General features: G+C 38.0%; 2 protein-coding genes across 3 annotated transcripts; one reads left to right on the top strand and one right to left on the bottom strand.

Moving 5' to 3' along the window:
• Positions 1-1,470: 1,470 nt before the first annotated feature.
• tppp2 (tubulin polymerization-promoting protein family member 2) lies at positions 1,471-6,318 on the bottom strand. Of its 2 annotated transcripts, none has more exons than XM_018664926.2 (4): positions 6,178-6,318; positions 4,437-4,660; positions 3,424-3,577; positions 1,471-2,605 (listed from the first exon to the last, which is right to left on the bottom strand). In XM_018664926.2, exons 2-4 carry the CDS (start codon positions 4,652-4,654, stop codon positions 2,414-2,416), a joined length of 564 nt encoding a protein of 187 aa, XP_018520442.1. In that variant the 5' UTR covers positions 4,655-4,660; positions 6,178-6,318; the 3' UTR covers positions 1,471-2,413. The 2 variants fall into 2 exon arrangements, with proteins under 2 accessions (XP_018520442.1, XP_018520443.1); XM_018664927.2 differs by having other exon boundaries at positions 4,437-4,628; positions 6,178-6,314.
• Positions 6,319-8,428: 2,110 nt separating this feature from the next.
• ftr84 (finTRIM family, member 84) lies at positions 8,429-13,403 on the top strand. Its single transcript, XM_018664923.2, has 7 exons — positions 8,429-9,173; positions 9,358-9,453; positions 9,599-9,832; positions 10,077-10,233; positions 10,333-10,389; positions 10,568-10,621; positions 10,879-13,403. The coding sequence occupies exons 1-7, from the start codon at positions 8,601-8,603 to the stop codon at positions 11,418-11,420; spliced, it is 1,713 nt and encodes a 570-aa protein (XP_018520439.1). The 5' UTR covers positions 8,429-8,600; the 3' UTR covers positions 11,421-13,403.
• Positions 13,404-15,933: the final 2,530 nt, after the last annotated feature.

The following is a 15,933-nucleotide window of genomic DNA, read 5'->3' as shown; positions in this document are numbered from 1 at the left end:
ATGTGCCAAAACAACAATAAACATATTGGAGTTCTGTAACACTACACTGTTAAGGGTGAGATTTGTAGAGCTGCAGATTACTGTAACGTCACCAATAAATATTTAAGTGGGTTAGAATTGTGGTTTTCTAAGATACCACTCATAACTACATTTTTTGTTTGTTTGTTTGTTTGTTTAAAGTGTAAATGTTTTATCATAACACTTTCACATAGACTGGCACTGGTTTTTCCAAGTTGTCCAAAAGTGGAATCCATTTTTATTCTGGATATCTAAGAATTGAGTTTAAAGCTACTATAATCAATATATTAGCAATGGATTAAAAGACCGCATGTAATGTGAAAGTTGCTGCTTGCCCACAGATTATTATTACCTGACTATACAGTTTCCCTCAGCTCCAAGGAGCTTTTTAGTGTCTTTTAAGTCATTACAGCCCACAACTTTTCTGACTTTCATCACTGTCATCACTATAGTTTCCTGATGCAGCAGGCAGCTGTTTACTGTATAAAGCTGTAGATACTCACTTTATGTGACTAAATGAATGAATATTTTGCTCTGAATCTGCTAGTCTTTTGTTAATAGCTTGTTTCAAGTGGCCCAAAAATCAATTAATGCAGGTTTACATGTCTTAAAAAAAAGAAAGAAAAGCTCTGCCTCTGATAATCAGCAGTGAATCTGATAAAAAAAAAGAAAGTAACAAAATCAAAATACACAAAAGATTATTCCACAAAAGTTCCACTATATACCATTTATTTATAGAATTATTGAGTGTTGAGACCTCAGTAATTATAGTGAATCATGACTGAAGCGTGATAATACACACAAGACAATACATATAGGCTCTGTATTATGAAATCCAACACCAGCACACACACAAAACTCTAGTGATGCTTATCAGGTCAGGCTTTTAGTGTGAGATGTAGAGGAGGAAAGTTATCTCTGAGCATGTGCACCACATTATAAGCAGTGGTAAATTGTTCTTATGAATCCTCCATAAATGCCATCAGTGTCACATTACAAGGAGGGTCCAGGTAGGATGGATGAGTATATGCTGAGTGTGCATTGTTCTGCATGGACTCTTTATGTTGTGAAACTGTATCCCGGCTATTTCTGGAAATCAGCAGGCCTTAGGTGAGGGTTATGTCAGAAGCTATAACTTCTATTGCTTAAAAGAGACATCCATTGAAAACCTATACTTGATATTTTCTATTTACTGTTAATCCAGCTCCTGTTAAAGTTTTGTTATGTTTTTATGTAGCCTATTATATACTCTCATTCAGCAAAATTTCTGACAGAATCCAGATTTTTATCAGTTAAAAAACATTTGAGTCTGTTGTTGTGTTCATGTGCATTATGTCTAGTAAGGGTAGTTAAAGATTTTACTCTTTTATCTCATATTACAATATTCCTCCACAATCACTGAAATATAATTATATACTGTATATTCATGTACTGTAAGACAGCCATGCTGGATAATTTTCAAATATTTATTTAGATTTTTACATTCACTTCAAAGGATGTTTGTTACTCATTAAACCTAGGAAGAAAATAAAATGATGTGAAACGATACATTTTATGAACATAAAGACTTACAGCATAATGTTGTCAGTAAGGAAGAAATACAAAATAACAACAATGTAAGAGTGTCTTTTTTTTCTTTCTTTTTTTTTTTTTTGCTACAGTCTGTGTTCTTGACTGCTTGTTATATTTCTTTGCATAATGTACTAAAAAAAAACTTTGATTTAATGATATGAATAAATTCTACAACAAGAATAATTGTGGGCACTGATTGGTCATGAGGAAAAAGGCACTAAAATATAAAGTGATACACTTAGCAAGTGAAGGAGTGACTACTGGCATGGTGTCATTTCTTGAAACCAGACAAATTATCATCCATTGCATCAAGTAAGCTGAGAATAGCAGCACATTATATCTGAGCATTCGCACTACCAGCTACATCACAACCTCAATAGTAAGGCACACTGTTAAGCTATAGTACAAAGCAGAGTTAGTTTCTACAAAGCATACTTGGCTACAAGTGCAGTTTAATCTTTTGGTCCCTGTAAAATAACTGAAAATATATACAGAGCAGTTGTTCATGCTACAACCCATTAAATTTTTTGTACTTACTGCAGGTAAATATATTCATTATCTTTTGTTTGTTTCCAGAAAATTATTTCTCTAAATTTCCTCTCCTAGATGTTAATTATGAAAACCTTGAAACTCTAATGATATATTTTTTGTTGAATTGTTTTTGAAGTGTTCTGAATAGGCTCACAGTACATATGCATATTACTTTTGTCTCCAAAAATAGAGTAGCCAATGAACTTTTGTTGTTTTGTTTGTTTTGTTTTTTTTTTAACTCCCCTGATTCAGGTTACTGGTGAAACAAAGTTTTCATAATATGTTAGAAGGATTATGCTTCTTTCACTTTGTCATCATAAGTGCCGCTGCCCTTGTAAGATGACACATAGCCACTGGTGTCTGGGATGTCCTCACGTCCGGCCTTCCCTTTTCCTTTGCCAGACTCATCGAATCGCTCCTTATGAGATCCAGTGTACTTGGTGGTATCAGTTAGTCTGTCCACTGCTGAAGCCTTTGCCACTTTCTAAAAGCAATGGAAGATAAAATGTACAGTGAAAAGTTAACTGAACAGGCATTAATTTCACTCTGTTCACTCAGACACAGGCAAAAGTACATACACACACAGCCTAACCATTAACCTTAACCTTAACCTCACTTCCCTAACCTCAAACCAAGTCTTCACACTATTATTGAATGACATACAGTACATTATGGGGACCTTTTTGTAAAGAAAGTTGAGTCCCCACAATGTGTGTAAACAGATTTATGCCCCCACAACATGAATAAGCACAGACACGGACATTTTATCTATCTTTAATTCTGCTGATTTTACTTCCTCATTTTTTAAATATCATCCTAGTCAAGACCTGATTACTGTAAAATATGTGTTTAAAGCCACAATCTGCAGGATGTGAAATTTCTTTGTTGCCATCTGGTGGTATAAGCAAGAATCACACTGGAGCAGACCATAACCTTGCCTCTACCAATCAAATTTTGAATCATCATTTTTGGGCTAAACAGTGACCATGGCACAGACCACATCATGACAATAAAACAGTGTGACTCACTCAAACAGAGTTGGAGATTCTCCTAGGGTCTTACCTCAACCTTGATCATCATCAAACATATTAACTTCAACACAGATGTAAGTGTTTTCTACACTAAACCTACACTTATCCATTTTAAAGTTTAAACACAGTAACTGATCAGTAAGGTGGTGGGTCAATCAAAGCACTACAACATATACTGTTGGAGGGAACTGTAAGTGCAGCCCCTGAATGTTGCATTCTTGAGGGGAGTGAAACTTGCATATGTTGTGGTTATAACTTATGAAATACTCACAGTGACTCCAACGTTGGAAGGCTCCTTCCCAGCAATTAGACCATAGAGCTGCTGAAGTGCCTCCTCCTTACTTTTGCCTTTAAAACGTTTGGGAGCCAACTCAGTCATGGCCTGGTTGAACTGCTCAAATGTGATTACACGAGCTGACTTTGCCCTGAGGAAACACAGTGTTGCCAAATGAGGAAGGTAACAACATTATCTAAATAATGTCACACGCCTCTTTAGATATAATATAATGATTTGTCTAGCAAAGGGAAGGAGCTACCTTGCATTGGTATAACTGTGTGATTATTGAGATTAAAGAGCAACAAAGTTAACTTTGTACATCTAAAAGATCTAGAAACATTATGACAACAATGCTGGCCACAATAAACAACTTCCTGTATTTGTGCATGCTGCACTCTCCATTGTACACCAAGAGACATTTGTATGTAATACTGTAATCATTTTTGTCTTTTTAGCCATGCAAGTGACATTGTGGTAATGACAGTTAGTCCACCAGTTTGGTAATCTCAACAACTATTATTAGATGCATTTCCATGAAATTTTGTACATTATATTGGGATATTTTGAACATTCCTATTCTCTAGAGGATTAGTCCTAATATCTTTGGTGATCCCCTTTTCCTATGTGACCATGAGGGTAACATTTTGTGTTTTTGGTGACATATGTTATGAAATATGGTATACATATCCATGGTGCCCAGAGAATGAAATGACTTTTCAGAGATTTCCTGACTTTTCATCTAGCACCATGGACTCAGCAGGTCAAAATTTTGATCTCAATATACACTGTCAGTGTATAGACTGCTACCTGGCTAATGTTCCTTCAGGACCAGACCATCTAAATCTATTTATTCAATTACAGACAAAGCTGTTTTATAGACAAACTAATATAGACATCCTTTGCAACAGTTGACATTACTGCATTTCCTGGCTGTTTGTTACACTGTGACAGGGTTGCTGTATTATTAATATCTTAGCCATGGAAGGAGTGAGTAAATGAAATCTTACTTGACTTTGCTAAAAACTATGTCAGCGTCAGTGGTGGTGATATTCTTGCCATCAATGACGTGGCAGTCCTTGCAGAGCTTGGCAAAGTTCTTGCCGTTCATCTCCTTCCCTGTGGCTTTGGTGTCCCCATGGACTGCAAACTTCTGGAAGGCAGTCTCCACCTCTGCTACAGACACTGAGCCCTCAGCCATGCTATCAGATACACATGCAGCATACATGCATTTCTGGTTAGTGTGCAGGAAATCAGATTGATTAAGGTACGGTTGACACAGAGACACAGACTGACAATATGGCAACATGGCAGCATAATAGTTGTATATGGTTGCATTGTCTTAAACCTGAAACTGCCCTTCAAAAAGTGATGACAAGATGTCCTTACTTTGGGTACTGTTAATTTACTTTCTATTCTTGTGAGGCTGTTTTTTGGAATTGATGAACTTGTATAATTTCCTAATGATCCTATTAGCTGATTAACTTCTTGCCTGCCAAGAAATGGCTGCTATGATGGTCAGTCTAAGTGAACATTTTTTCTCTCTCTCCCTCTCATACACACACACACACACACACACACACACATATAGGCATACACTTTCACATCCATCACTGTTCTGTTGGTGCTACTCAAGCTACTCTAAGGCCAGTTTAATTCAATCAACTCAATTTCCAAATGGCTTCTCTGCTGTTCCGTCTATAGTGAATGAACAAACACAACTCCTCTCTTTCTATCCTTCTCCTCTACTCAATCACACATACACACGGAGAGAGAGAGAGAGAGAGAGAGAGAGAGAAGAAACAGAAAGACAGCTCTGTCTCCTTGGCTTCAGTAGACATTACATTGACTTACATTCATTTCGTAACTTTAAGCATAACTACTACTTGTCCAAATCTAACCCTTAGCCTAACCTTAACCTAAATCTAACCTTACCCTAACCATACACCATGTCTTCACTTTAAAATGTAATAATCTACGTTAAAGAGACTTGCTTTTTGTCCCCATGGTGTAAGGAAGACAAGTTCCCATAATGTTACTATGTAAACAGATTTAGTGAGTAATACCTGAACAAACACACATGCAGACAAACCAACAAAACCTTATCCATCACTTATTGTAATGGTCACAGCTGTCTGCTGGTCAAGCTGATGGCAATAAGAATGTACTTCTAGTAATGTTAGTTAATAAATTGTGGCATAAAAATGTGATTTACACAAAGAAAAACAAGAACAAAAGAAAAGGCATTTTCTAAAGGCTTGTAATTACTTAACACATTCACACTTTTGCACATTTTACATCAATAGAAAACATCCATATACATTTTTCATACATGTGTTAAGCTTGAACTCACTTTCAAATTCCTTGGGTGGATGTTTTATTGGTGAGCAGGTGAATATAAAATACAGCAGCTGAGAAGCATTACAGGCATTAAACCAAAAAACACAATTAGATAAATAGATAAAAGCTTGTAATAGTGTTGCATTCCTGCATGGCTACATGTGGTTTTGTGAACACTGAATCTGTTTAAGAAAAGCTAATACTAAAATATACTACTGCATCTAAAATGTCCATATAAATATCATAAACTATGTGTCATTAATGGAACATAAACAGAGATCTAGTCACGACTACTGTTAAAACCTTGTTTTCTGCTGCTAAGACTATTTCAGCTGTCCCCGTATTACTGTATTACTGTGAGAACCAGTGCATGAAAAGCAATGTCAAAAATCCCCAGAAGGTAAAGTGTACCTGCTGCCGTAAGTGGAAGGATGCTATGAAAATATTCAGGATAATCCTGATTCGTGTACAGCTGCTCAGCCTCTTCGTCTTCCTCCTCCTCTTTCTGCTTCTTTCTCCCCTGGCTCTCCTCCTTCCGGCCACTCCCAGACTTTCTCACAGTGACGACAGAGATGGAGAGATACAGAGAGGCAGGAGGAGAGAGGAAAGGGGAAGGGAGGAGGGAGAGAGTACCAACCGGCACAGTCAATGACATCATGGGTGCTCAGCTTCTCTTGTGTCTATTCAGTCTTAGGAGCTCGCTTGTACAGACTTGATTCAGAAAGACTATTTATGTTATGTATTACATTGTTTTATTGCACTTCATTATTCTGATTATGTTTGTCTATATCTTCTTGTTCTGGGATAGGTGCAACATGAATACAGACTGTTATTCTCCCCAGAATTTGTAGTTCTCATCCTTTTGTCCCCTCTGTAACAGCTCACAGCTATCTGCCATGCTCACTCTCCACCACTTTCCCAACCTCTTGCTTAGTCTCTGTCTCTCTCTGACTGTCATTGTCACAAGAGCACTCTTGTCTGGACAAAGATGAGAGCAGCCCTTCAAAGGACAAAGAGCACTGACAACATAAAACTGACACATTACAGGAAATATAATGCCATCTCATAGCTTCATATCAGTCAAAATTAATCTCAGGAAGCAGGTCATCTTTTCACACTGTAAACTGTAATAAGAGTGAGATTATTTTTTGTGAATAATGATATAGTGCCACAACTGCATCATATGCACCATAGTGGTCAATCAGTATTCTACTGCTGCAATACAGTACATGGATCAACTACTATACTGCAGTCAGTTTTGTACTAAATTGTACACCTAAAAATGCTTCTCTCTGCATATTTGTATATATAGGAAATGTGGGATCAAACAACTGAAATGAAATGGAGGCACCACACATTTATAGTTCCCCCTGAGAAAATATGTTTCCTAGTGGCCCCTGTCTTAGCATTGTCTTTCAAGCAGAATGGCTGAAACATGAATGTTTTTTTATAGTAGTAAGTAGTAATTTAATGTGAATCATCTTTGGCCACAAGTGTCTGCAATTTAGCAACAACATAAGGAAGCTCACAGTTACCTCTTTCACCTGAAGAATATGGGATCATAGGATAGTTTAGCTGATTAAATGTGTTAATAGGAATAAACATGACCTAGTAGCTCAATGTCATTATTTCTGAGGATTTGAACAAAGGCTATCACAACCTTTAGGGGAAACTCTTCTCTGAAAGGCAAAAACATTTAGTGCCACAATTTTCAGAACGCAGTGTTTAAAACATGATATATGATTTCAAGGGCAGATCTAATCCTAACCTGACTTAACCTTTCTTTCTTTCCTCAGTGCCTCTAGCATTTGTTATATTGCTTAAGCCAGCAGCCAGTTCTGGTTAGTGCAAATAGACTCAGACTGAATGCATAAATATAATATTTATGCATTCAGTCAAGTTAAAATAAGTAAAAAAAATAAATAAATAAAGATATATACATTATTGCTTCAACATCGTCCTCTAGTGCTGCACTGTTTTCACCTTGCATTGTTTCTCAGGTTTCAAATGTTGTCTCATGGGAACCCATATACTGTTACTGATGTGCTGCATTTTGTTCACAGGATAAACAGAACAAGTTGTTTTGACATCATGCACCATCATGAAACTCACCTCTCAGTCAAATGGAAAGCTGAAGGACTATGTGTTCCCACTTGGAAATACCAACCAGTACAGCCAGTTCCTGATAAGTGTTGGTTTTAGAGGAATATTTGTGTAGTAGGCAGTGTTTCCCTGTAAAAAAAAAAAAAAAAACATATATATATATATATATATATATATATATATATCACAGACTGACTTCTGAGTCCTGCGTGTTATTGAACTGGCAAACAGACTCATGTTAATGTTAGGACAGATAGTAGACAGCATCATGTGGATGAACTCATTATCAGTTATATACCAGTACCATCACGTTGATAGGTCTTTAGATGAGATTCATTATTTATGTTCTGGGTGGCCCATATCAGATGTTATTTTTCTAAAAATCTGACCTTCCAATGTGAGTTTACCTAAAATTACTGCTTTATAAGCAGATTCAGTCATGGTTGCAGACCTCAGTATTTTCACTCAGATGCTGGAGAAAGGGGTTGTGTGGGAAGGCATCACCTGTCTGTTTATAGTAGAAACAAAGTTTCCACTTTAAATATCAACAGAAAACAGAATTGTCTCTGGTTTGACTCTCTCTGGACCTCATTTTGACTGGCAACACATGACTTACCATTATTTAGTGGACTTTCTCATACAGATAGTTTGGGGATTCACATATGACACAAACTAACTGGGAACTATTCTGATTCAGAGTATTTCTTATATTTGTCTTGTCCAACATCATCATGGCGGAGTCTGGTTTTCCTTTACCACCAGAAGCTTATTGTCCACTGTGTGTGGACACATTGAGAGACCCGGTCACCATTCCATGCGGTGACACCTATTGCCTGGAGTGCATCAAGATCTACTGGGACCAGTTTGACCACATGGGTGTGTACAGCTGCCCACAATGCCGTGCAACTTTCACGCCACGGCCCGTGCTGAGACGCAACCTGCCCGACGTAAACTACGAGCCACGGCACCAGCATCCTCAGCTCACACCTTTTCCTGACTTGAATCGCGAATCCTTTTGCGATTTCTGCGTCGGCCGTCGCAGCAAGGCTGTCAAATCGTGCCTCATGTGCTTGGCCTACTACTGCGAGACGCACGTCAAGCCTCATTATGAGTCGTCGACCTTCAAAAGACACAAGCTGGTGGATGAGACGGGCCACCTGGACAGGAAGATCTGCCCCCAGCATGAGAAAGGCCTGGAGTTGTTCTGTCGCTCTGACCAGATGTGTATCTGTGTGCTGTGTACTGTCAGAGAGCACCGCAGCCACAACATTACCTCAGCAGAAGAAGAGCGTGTTGAGAAACAAGTGAGTCAGAATTGTTAGTAGAATTCTGTATATCTGACCTCTCAGTTCTTGTCTGTACACATTGAATCTGTGCTATGAAAGCCATTTAAAACCCACTGAATTCTTTCTTCAGTTTCGAATCCAGTATCAGCATTTTGTGTGATTTATCAAAGCATGTCTTCATATCTTTGTGTTATTCCATTAGAAAGTCCTGGTGGTCACCCAGTCTGAGGTTCAGCACATCATTCAGGAGAGGATGAAGGAACTGCAGGAGCTCAAGCATAATGTGGATGTTCTCAAAGTAAGTAGTTGTCTATATGGATATTATATGTGCAATATCAAAAAATGTCTACCTTAAAGCCATCATGAGTAGGATTTGAAAATATTTTTGATTTGGCATCATGTTGTGGTACTGTCAGGAATGACAAACTAACTTTACTTTTTAGAGTGCTGCCCAGCGAGCACAGGCAGAAAGCGATAAGACCTTCCATGAAATGCTCCAGGCAGTGGAGCGCTGGAAGGCTGAAATCCATCAGATGATAACAGCCAACATGCAGGCAGCGATGTCACAGGCCGAGGGCTATGTAGACCGCCTGGAGCAGGAGATACTGGAGCTGCAGCGCAGAGACGCCGAGCTACGGCAGATCCTCGAAACAGAGGACAACATTCACTTTCTGCAGGTGCTGGAAGATGATACAGAGCTGAAAAAAAATCAGCATACTGTTTTTTCTGCTTTCCTTACATTATAAAAGGATCACCAGAATCAGTACTAATAATGGCAGTGTTCATATCACACCATGTGCTTTGTGAGGTGGTCTGATCTATAGGACTGTTTATGTTTTTTTGGTTGAGTGATGCTTCTTCTCAGATTGTGTCACTGACTCTTTTGCTGGATGATGGATCTCCTGTTTTGTTGTTGAACAGAATTTTCCAACCTTGCGTGTTCCTCCTGAGGCCATGGTGCCCAAAGTGCTCATCAACCCTCAGTTCTCTTTTGGAGAAATGAGCAAGACAGCCACAGAGATGAAGGAACATCTGGATGACATCTGTAAGAAAGAATTGAGCAAAATCTCCAAGACAGGTTTGTTCTGGCAGATAATGTTCACAAAATATCTTTTTAATATGAAAACCAAGACTTGAGCCAGTGACTGACCAACTTAATGCTGCGTAATCTTCACAGTGAGTGAAACGCCTGTGTACATACTTTTACCAAGAAATGGAGACAAAAGACTTAAAGGTAAGTGTCTATCAAATTACATAGTTTTTACTTTGGGGAAGAGAACAGGGAATAAGTAGACAGTAAATATTAGTAAATTCTCTCATTTGATTCATGTAATTCACATTAGATCATTTAAAATTAAACTCTAAAATGAAATGTATGACAAAATAATGTCCATGTTTTCATATCCAAACAGTTCCTTCCAGAGTAGATTTTCAGGAGCCAAAAACAAGAACGGACTTCTTGAGATGTGAGTTAAGTCTTTATGGTTCAGTCCATTCTGTGTATATCAGTGTTATCTTGCATATTTGTCATTGTTTGACAACAACAATGTGCATTATACTTATTAATAATGTACATTTAGATATTTAGTTGTTGTGGGTAAAAAAAGACTGACACAGTAAGGATAAAGTGAATGGATAAATGACAGTTTCTCTCTTCACTCACTAGAAAATGCCTATCAACATAAATAATTAACAAATGCATATTATGGCTGTTTTTGCTCAGATTCCTGTAAGATGTCCTTTGATCCAAACACAATCTATAAAGAGCTGGTTTTGTCAGACGGTAACCAGAGGGTCACACGGAAGAAAACAGTCCAGTTTTACCCAGATCACCCAGAACGCTTTGATGGCTTCTCCCAGGTGTTGTGCAAGGAACCTCTGACTGGTTTCAGATTTTACTGGGAGGCAGAGTGGAGCGGAGAGTTTTCAATTGGGGTGGCCTACAAGAGCATCAGTCGTAAAGGGAAGAATTCGCACAGTCTGCTGGGCTACAATGATAAGTCCTGGAGTCTCCTCTGCTCAGACTCAGGCTACTCTGCTTGGCACAACAAAACAGACCAAGACCTTCCTGGTGCTCTCCGGGCTACACGAATTGGTGTGTACCTGGACTATGCAGGCAATACTGTAGCCTTTTACTCAGTATCAGAGACTATGGAGCTTATCCACAGATTCAAAGCTCAGTTCAGTGAGCCTTTGTATGCTGGTTTTGGTGTGGGCTCCTCAGTGACCCTCTGCCAAATGAAGCAGAATCCCATGCCTTACTAAGATTTTTAAAATGAGAAGTTGGTCTATCCTGAAGAGTATAGAACTCACAGGCTCTGAGTAAATACAAAATATGGGCTGTGCAGTACAATCTAAAATCACTGTTTGCAAAAATTTATTTTAATCCTTCTCTTGCACAGATTTTCAATGTTGTCATGACCACACTTATTAGCATTATCCTGTATACATGCTGATAATATCTCTCTGAATGTAATTTTAAGGTCATTATTTTAGATTTATGAGCCAATGTGTTGTGTAATTCACGCAAGTTTCTGTTTGGAAAAACGTATACTGATTTACTACTGAGACTGCAAGTAAAATACAATCTTTAATTCAGCTGTGTTGTTTTTATGAAAATTATTTGTGGCTGAAACAATTTGCAGATAGATGACAGATTTATTCATGCCATTTTGGGTATGTCTGTGTATATGTACAGTAAAAATAGCAAGCCCCTTTGGAGGCTTTGGATATTTTGGATGTGCACTTTGTGCAAACTAATTTCCCTCTTGGAGACAATAAAATCTAACTCTTTAATCTAATAGTGTTTAATAACTTATTTTTCTTGATCAAACCTAATTAACATAATTGTTGGAGCAATTTTATACAAATACACAGATATCCTCTCATAGAATTGTTGTATTTAGTGGACAGTTTCCCCACCCTGTATTGATAGAGGAGCGGTGGAACATTACTAAGATCCAGATATTCACTGAGATAATCGTTATTATTTTCCATCTTACATTTGAAATGCAATAGTTAACCTTTACATGCTGTCTTCCATGCAAAATCATGTTATTTTTTGCAGTTTTTTAAAACTTTCATAGTTTTTCCCATTAGTCATCTTTTAGCTCACCTGATTTGCAAAAGAAATTACTCTGCTGTGTGAGTGACTCCCATCACTGATGATAACCACTGATTTAAAATAATTCAAAACTTGGCCACTCTTTGATATGTAATGTTTTGATAATCTCTTGATGAATGAGTCATGAATTCCATGTATCTGAGCATGTTTGGTTACCAGAGAACTTTTTTTTTAACAAAACTGCAAGGAAAAATGAATTTATCTAATGTATCCTCACTCTCTGACACCACCACTGCAATCATCACCTCCACCTCGATCAATTTCGTCCTGAGTCTGCCGACCAACATCTACATCGTGTGGCTAATTGTGAGCAGTGCGAGAGGCACGTTGGTGGCAGAGTTCTTTCATTCAACCTGGCCATGTTTGAGATTCTCTTCTGCTTGCTCTCTGTTTTCAGGTTTCTCAGAACCACCTTCCCCTCAGTGAAATTTCTATTAAAATTTCAACATGGTTTACTGTGGAGTGGCAGTCCTGTGCTGCAGTGCTGTATCTGTATAGAGCTGTTTCTGGCTATGGTTTACCCTATGCTGTTCCTCAGTTATAAACTGTTGAGGTACAAGGTGGTTTTCTCTGGGGTGGCTTTGGTGGTTATCATTGGCTTCTCTGTACTTTACTCACTCCCTCTCAGCATTAAGCAACTTGTATATGTGAGTGAATGTATGGTCTTAATATCAGTGATCCTGTTCTGCTACTTTTCAGTTCTTGTGGCTTTAAAAAGCCCAGGGCCAGGGGAGGGGAAAAAGGGGAGAGACAACAACATGAAAAGAAGAGCATTTATCACTATCTTAGTGATCATTGTATCATTTGTGGGCACCTACATGTTTTGGTCTGTTGTTATTCTAGCCAGTCTAAGCTTTTGGGCTTCACATCATAGGAGAATACTGACAGTTATTTGCACTAGTATTACTTTTGTCACTGGGTTTGTCCAGGCTCTTATGTATCTGCAAAAGACTGGAAAAATGTCCTGCAGTAAAGCTGTGTGAGGATACACACATGGTCAGTGTTCACTCTTGACTTAATGGGAATGGTACAGAGTTGTAGAAAGCTCAAAGGTCTATTTACTGATTTGTTTGAAGCTTTCAGATTCATCTCATCATCTTTATTCTTCTACTGGCTGTAAATTTTTTTTAAAAAATGATTATTTTAACATTAAAAGTCAGTCAAGGAGTTCATTTGCATATTGAATGCATTGAATTGTATTTGGATCTATTTTATTTGTATTTTCATGTTGAATATTACATTTCTTGTTTCCTTTATATCTCTTAAATACTTTAAACAGATAAGAATATCCTAAAAGATTATTTGTGTATATGGTTAAATAAAATAACTAGGGAACTGTTATTTATTGCTGTTGTCTTTGCTTGTTAATTGATTATTGTGTTTTTTATTGCATACAGGACAAATGATGAGAATCTGAACGGATGACTGTTTCTTTGTTTCTTTGATGAGACAGTTCAGATAACTGACAGTTGCATAAAATAGATTTGACTTGTGAAAAACAGTCCATACTGTAGATAAGGGACTTAAACATAAGCAAAACCTGCTTTTTAATTATTTTTCATCACATTTAAACTGTCCGCATTTCAAACACTGCTAAAAGCACTGCACAACACAACTGAGTGTCTTAGTGTTTTTCAAATATCAAGTTGGTCATTCATTAAATCTGTGATTTAAGTTTTCAGAGGAGTGATACAGAAAGTGTGATTCTTTCTATGAATGAAGTCACAGTTTTTAATTGTTACCACCTCTCACATTATACTTGTTTAATATAGTCTCCTCTTCACTTATCACTGCAACTGACAGACCCAAGAAATGTAAGCACCCCTGTGTGCCCACTGGGTGGCACTGTCTCCCTTCTATGTTGGCGTGTTTGTTAATTCAGACATTTAAACAGTATACTGTAGGTGCATAGACATGTGCATGTCTTCATGACTTTATTGCAGTTTCAGGTTTACAAGATAACATTTTTGTTCAACTGTATTACCAGTGTGTTGGGTTGGAGAATAATGTCCTATACAATTGATGGATCTGGTGTATTTACATTTCTACACTTCGTAGGTGAGGGGTATGGAGGCTGGCAGACGGAGGCGTGGTATTGGAGAGGCACAGAGGGAATGGTGGAAACCGGAGGCTTGGTGCACGTGGAAGGGTAATGTCGGCGAAGCAGGTGATTACAGCACAGGCAACCAAAAGCAACGGATCAGGCAAAGACTGCAGGCACAAAGTGAACACGGAAGCACTAAATACACTAGAAGTACTCAGTCTTAAAAGATGAGGAAATCTGAGCGGCCAAGAATGAGATACCACCTAATAAGCTGGCGACGAGTGGTTGGAGTGTCGGGGTTCATAGACTGAGCAGAGGGGAAGCAGGTGAGCTAGGACTGGAACTCCGGTCGTCTCTGCAACAAAGCACACATCTACACACACAGACAGCCACAGGTGAGAAAACACATGGAACACTGTGTTTGAAGTCACGGGGGTTGATGTGTTTGCTGTATGTGTAAAACATAATAATTGCAGAGTCAGCCCTTTTTTTGTTATTTGCATTTTCTTTTTAAATTGTGATCCTTCCCTTATCACAAAATGGGCTTGCATGATGAGGATGATATAATATGGAGATGACCATAATGCAGGGCAATGCACAAACAAATACTCTTATTTATATATATATATTCCTTTTGTCAGCCAAAAAGTAAATCACACACAAAGAAATGACCATTATGTTATTCTACATAGTGACATTACAGTCCCTGAATTTGGGGTCAAATAGACAGATCTAACTCCCAGTCTGGGCACAAACTGTGATACAAATTAAAGTGCAAAAATCCAAGTACCCTTGTGAAGATGGGGTTCTGTAGAGAAAGTTTGGGCAACACCAATCACAGTTGCAGAGCATATGAAAATCCATTGTATTGTATGTCACTGTGTTGACAGCTTTGGTCTCTGAAGCCCTATAGAAGTAATGCATCATTTTTTGTTCTGAAACATGTTATCAGTTCAAAATCACATTTAGATCATTAAAGGCACAGCTTGCACAGTTTATATTTTAGTTAACTGCTGCTGCTTACTGGCTTTTCCACCTCTCTACTTTCAATCAGCCACTATTTGTCTTCTAAAGGTGTTTTTTATTGGTCCATCTGTTCAAGTTTAGACCCATGTTAAAGCCATTTTATCCCCAAGTTCACTAAGGGTGATCAGATTCGTGTTCCTTCCCCAGATTTTAGTTTTGGTGCCTTTTTTCAAATTTTATTTCTTTGTTAACTCTCATGCTGCAAAGTGCTGTGTTCTGACAGTGCTATGCAAATGATTGTTAGTATTATTTTTCATTGACTGAGAGGGTAAAGTACACATCTCTGGTAAACTGATATAGTGAGGGGAAGTCATACATAGGGTGTGAGATTAAAACATTTAAATTTAGCTGAGTCAGAGAACGAGGAAGATATTTTAGCATGACCATAAAAGTCAGTTGAAGATACTGCACTGACTGAGCTTTCAGACACATACAAGTTACACACAGTTTTCCTCCACTAAAGTAGCTCTTTCTGTAAACAATGTTCTTGTGATTTTCTGTGCAAATCATTGATTCATTTTGAGTCTACATGTTTAATTCTGTTAACGTTGTCATCGTTTATGAATGCAAATAGGAAGTAGGAA

Source organism: Lates calcarifer, linkage group LG5 (genome assembly GCF_001640805.2).
Source record: "Lates calcarifer isolate ASB-BC8 linkage group LG5, TLL_Latcal_v3, whole genome shotgun sequence".
Lineage (NCBI taxonomy): Eukaryota > Metazoa > Chordata > Actinopteri > Centropomidae > Lates > Lates calcarifer.
This window is presented reverse-complemented; position numbering and strand designations above follow the sequence as displayed.

What these genes read in the sequence shown, in the direction of transcription:
- tppp2 (XM_018664926.2), bottom strand. Translation starts at nt 4,654, where the DNA reads ATGTATGCTGCATGTGTATCTGATAGCATGGCTGAGGGCTCAGTGTCT. An exon ending in ATAGTTTTTAGCAAAGTCAA is followed by an intron (nt 3,578 to 4,436) that starts GTAAGATTTCAT and finishes GTGTTTCCTCAG; the next exon opens with GGCAAAGTCAGCTCGTGTAA. An exon ending in CTTCCAACGTTGGAGTCACT is followed by an intron (nt 2,606 to 3,423) that starts GTGAGTATTTCA and finishes CATTGCTTTTAG; the next exon opens with AAAGTGGCAAAGGCTTCAGC.
- ftr84 (XM_018664923.2), top strand. Translation starts at nt 8,601, where the DNA reads ATGGCGGAGTCTGGTTTTCCTTTACCACCAGAAGCTTATTGTCCACTG. An exon ending in ACAACATTCACTTTCTGCAG is followed by an intron (nt 9,833 to 10,076) that starts GTGCTGGAAGAT and finishes GTTGTTGAACAG; the next exon opens with AATTTTCCAACCTTGCGTGT. An exon ending in AAGAACGGACTTCTTGAGAT is followed by an intron (nt 10,622 to 10,878) that starts GTGAGTTAAGTC and finishes GTTTTTGCTCAG; the next exon opens with ATTCCTGTAAGATGTCCTTT.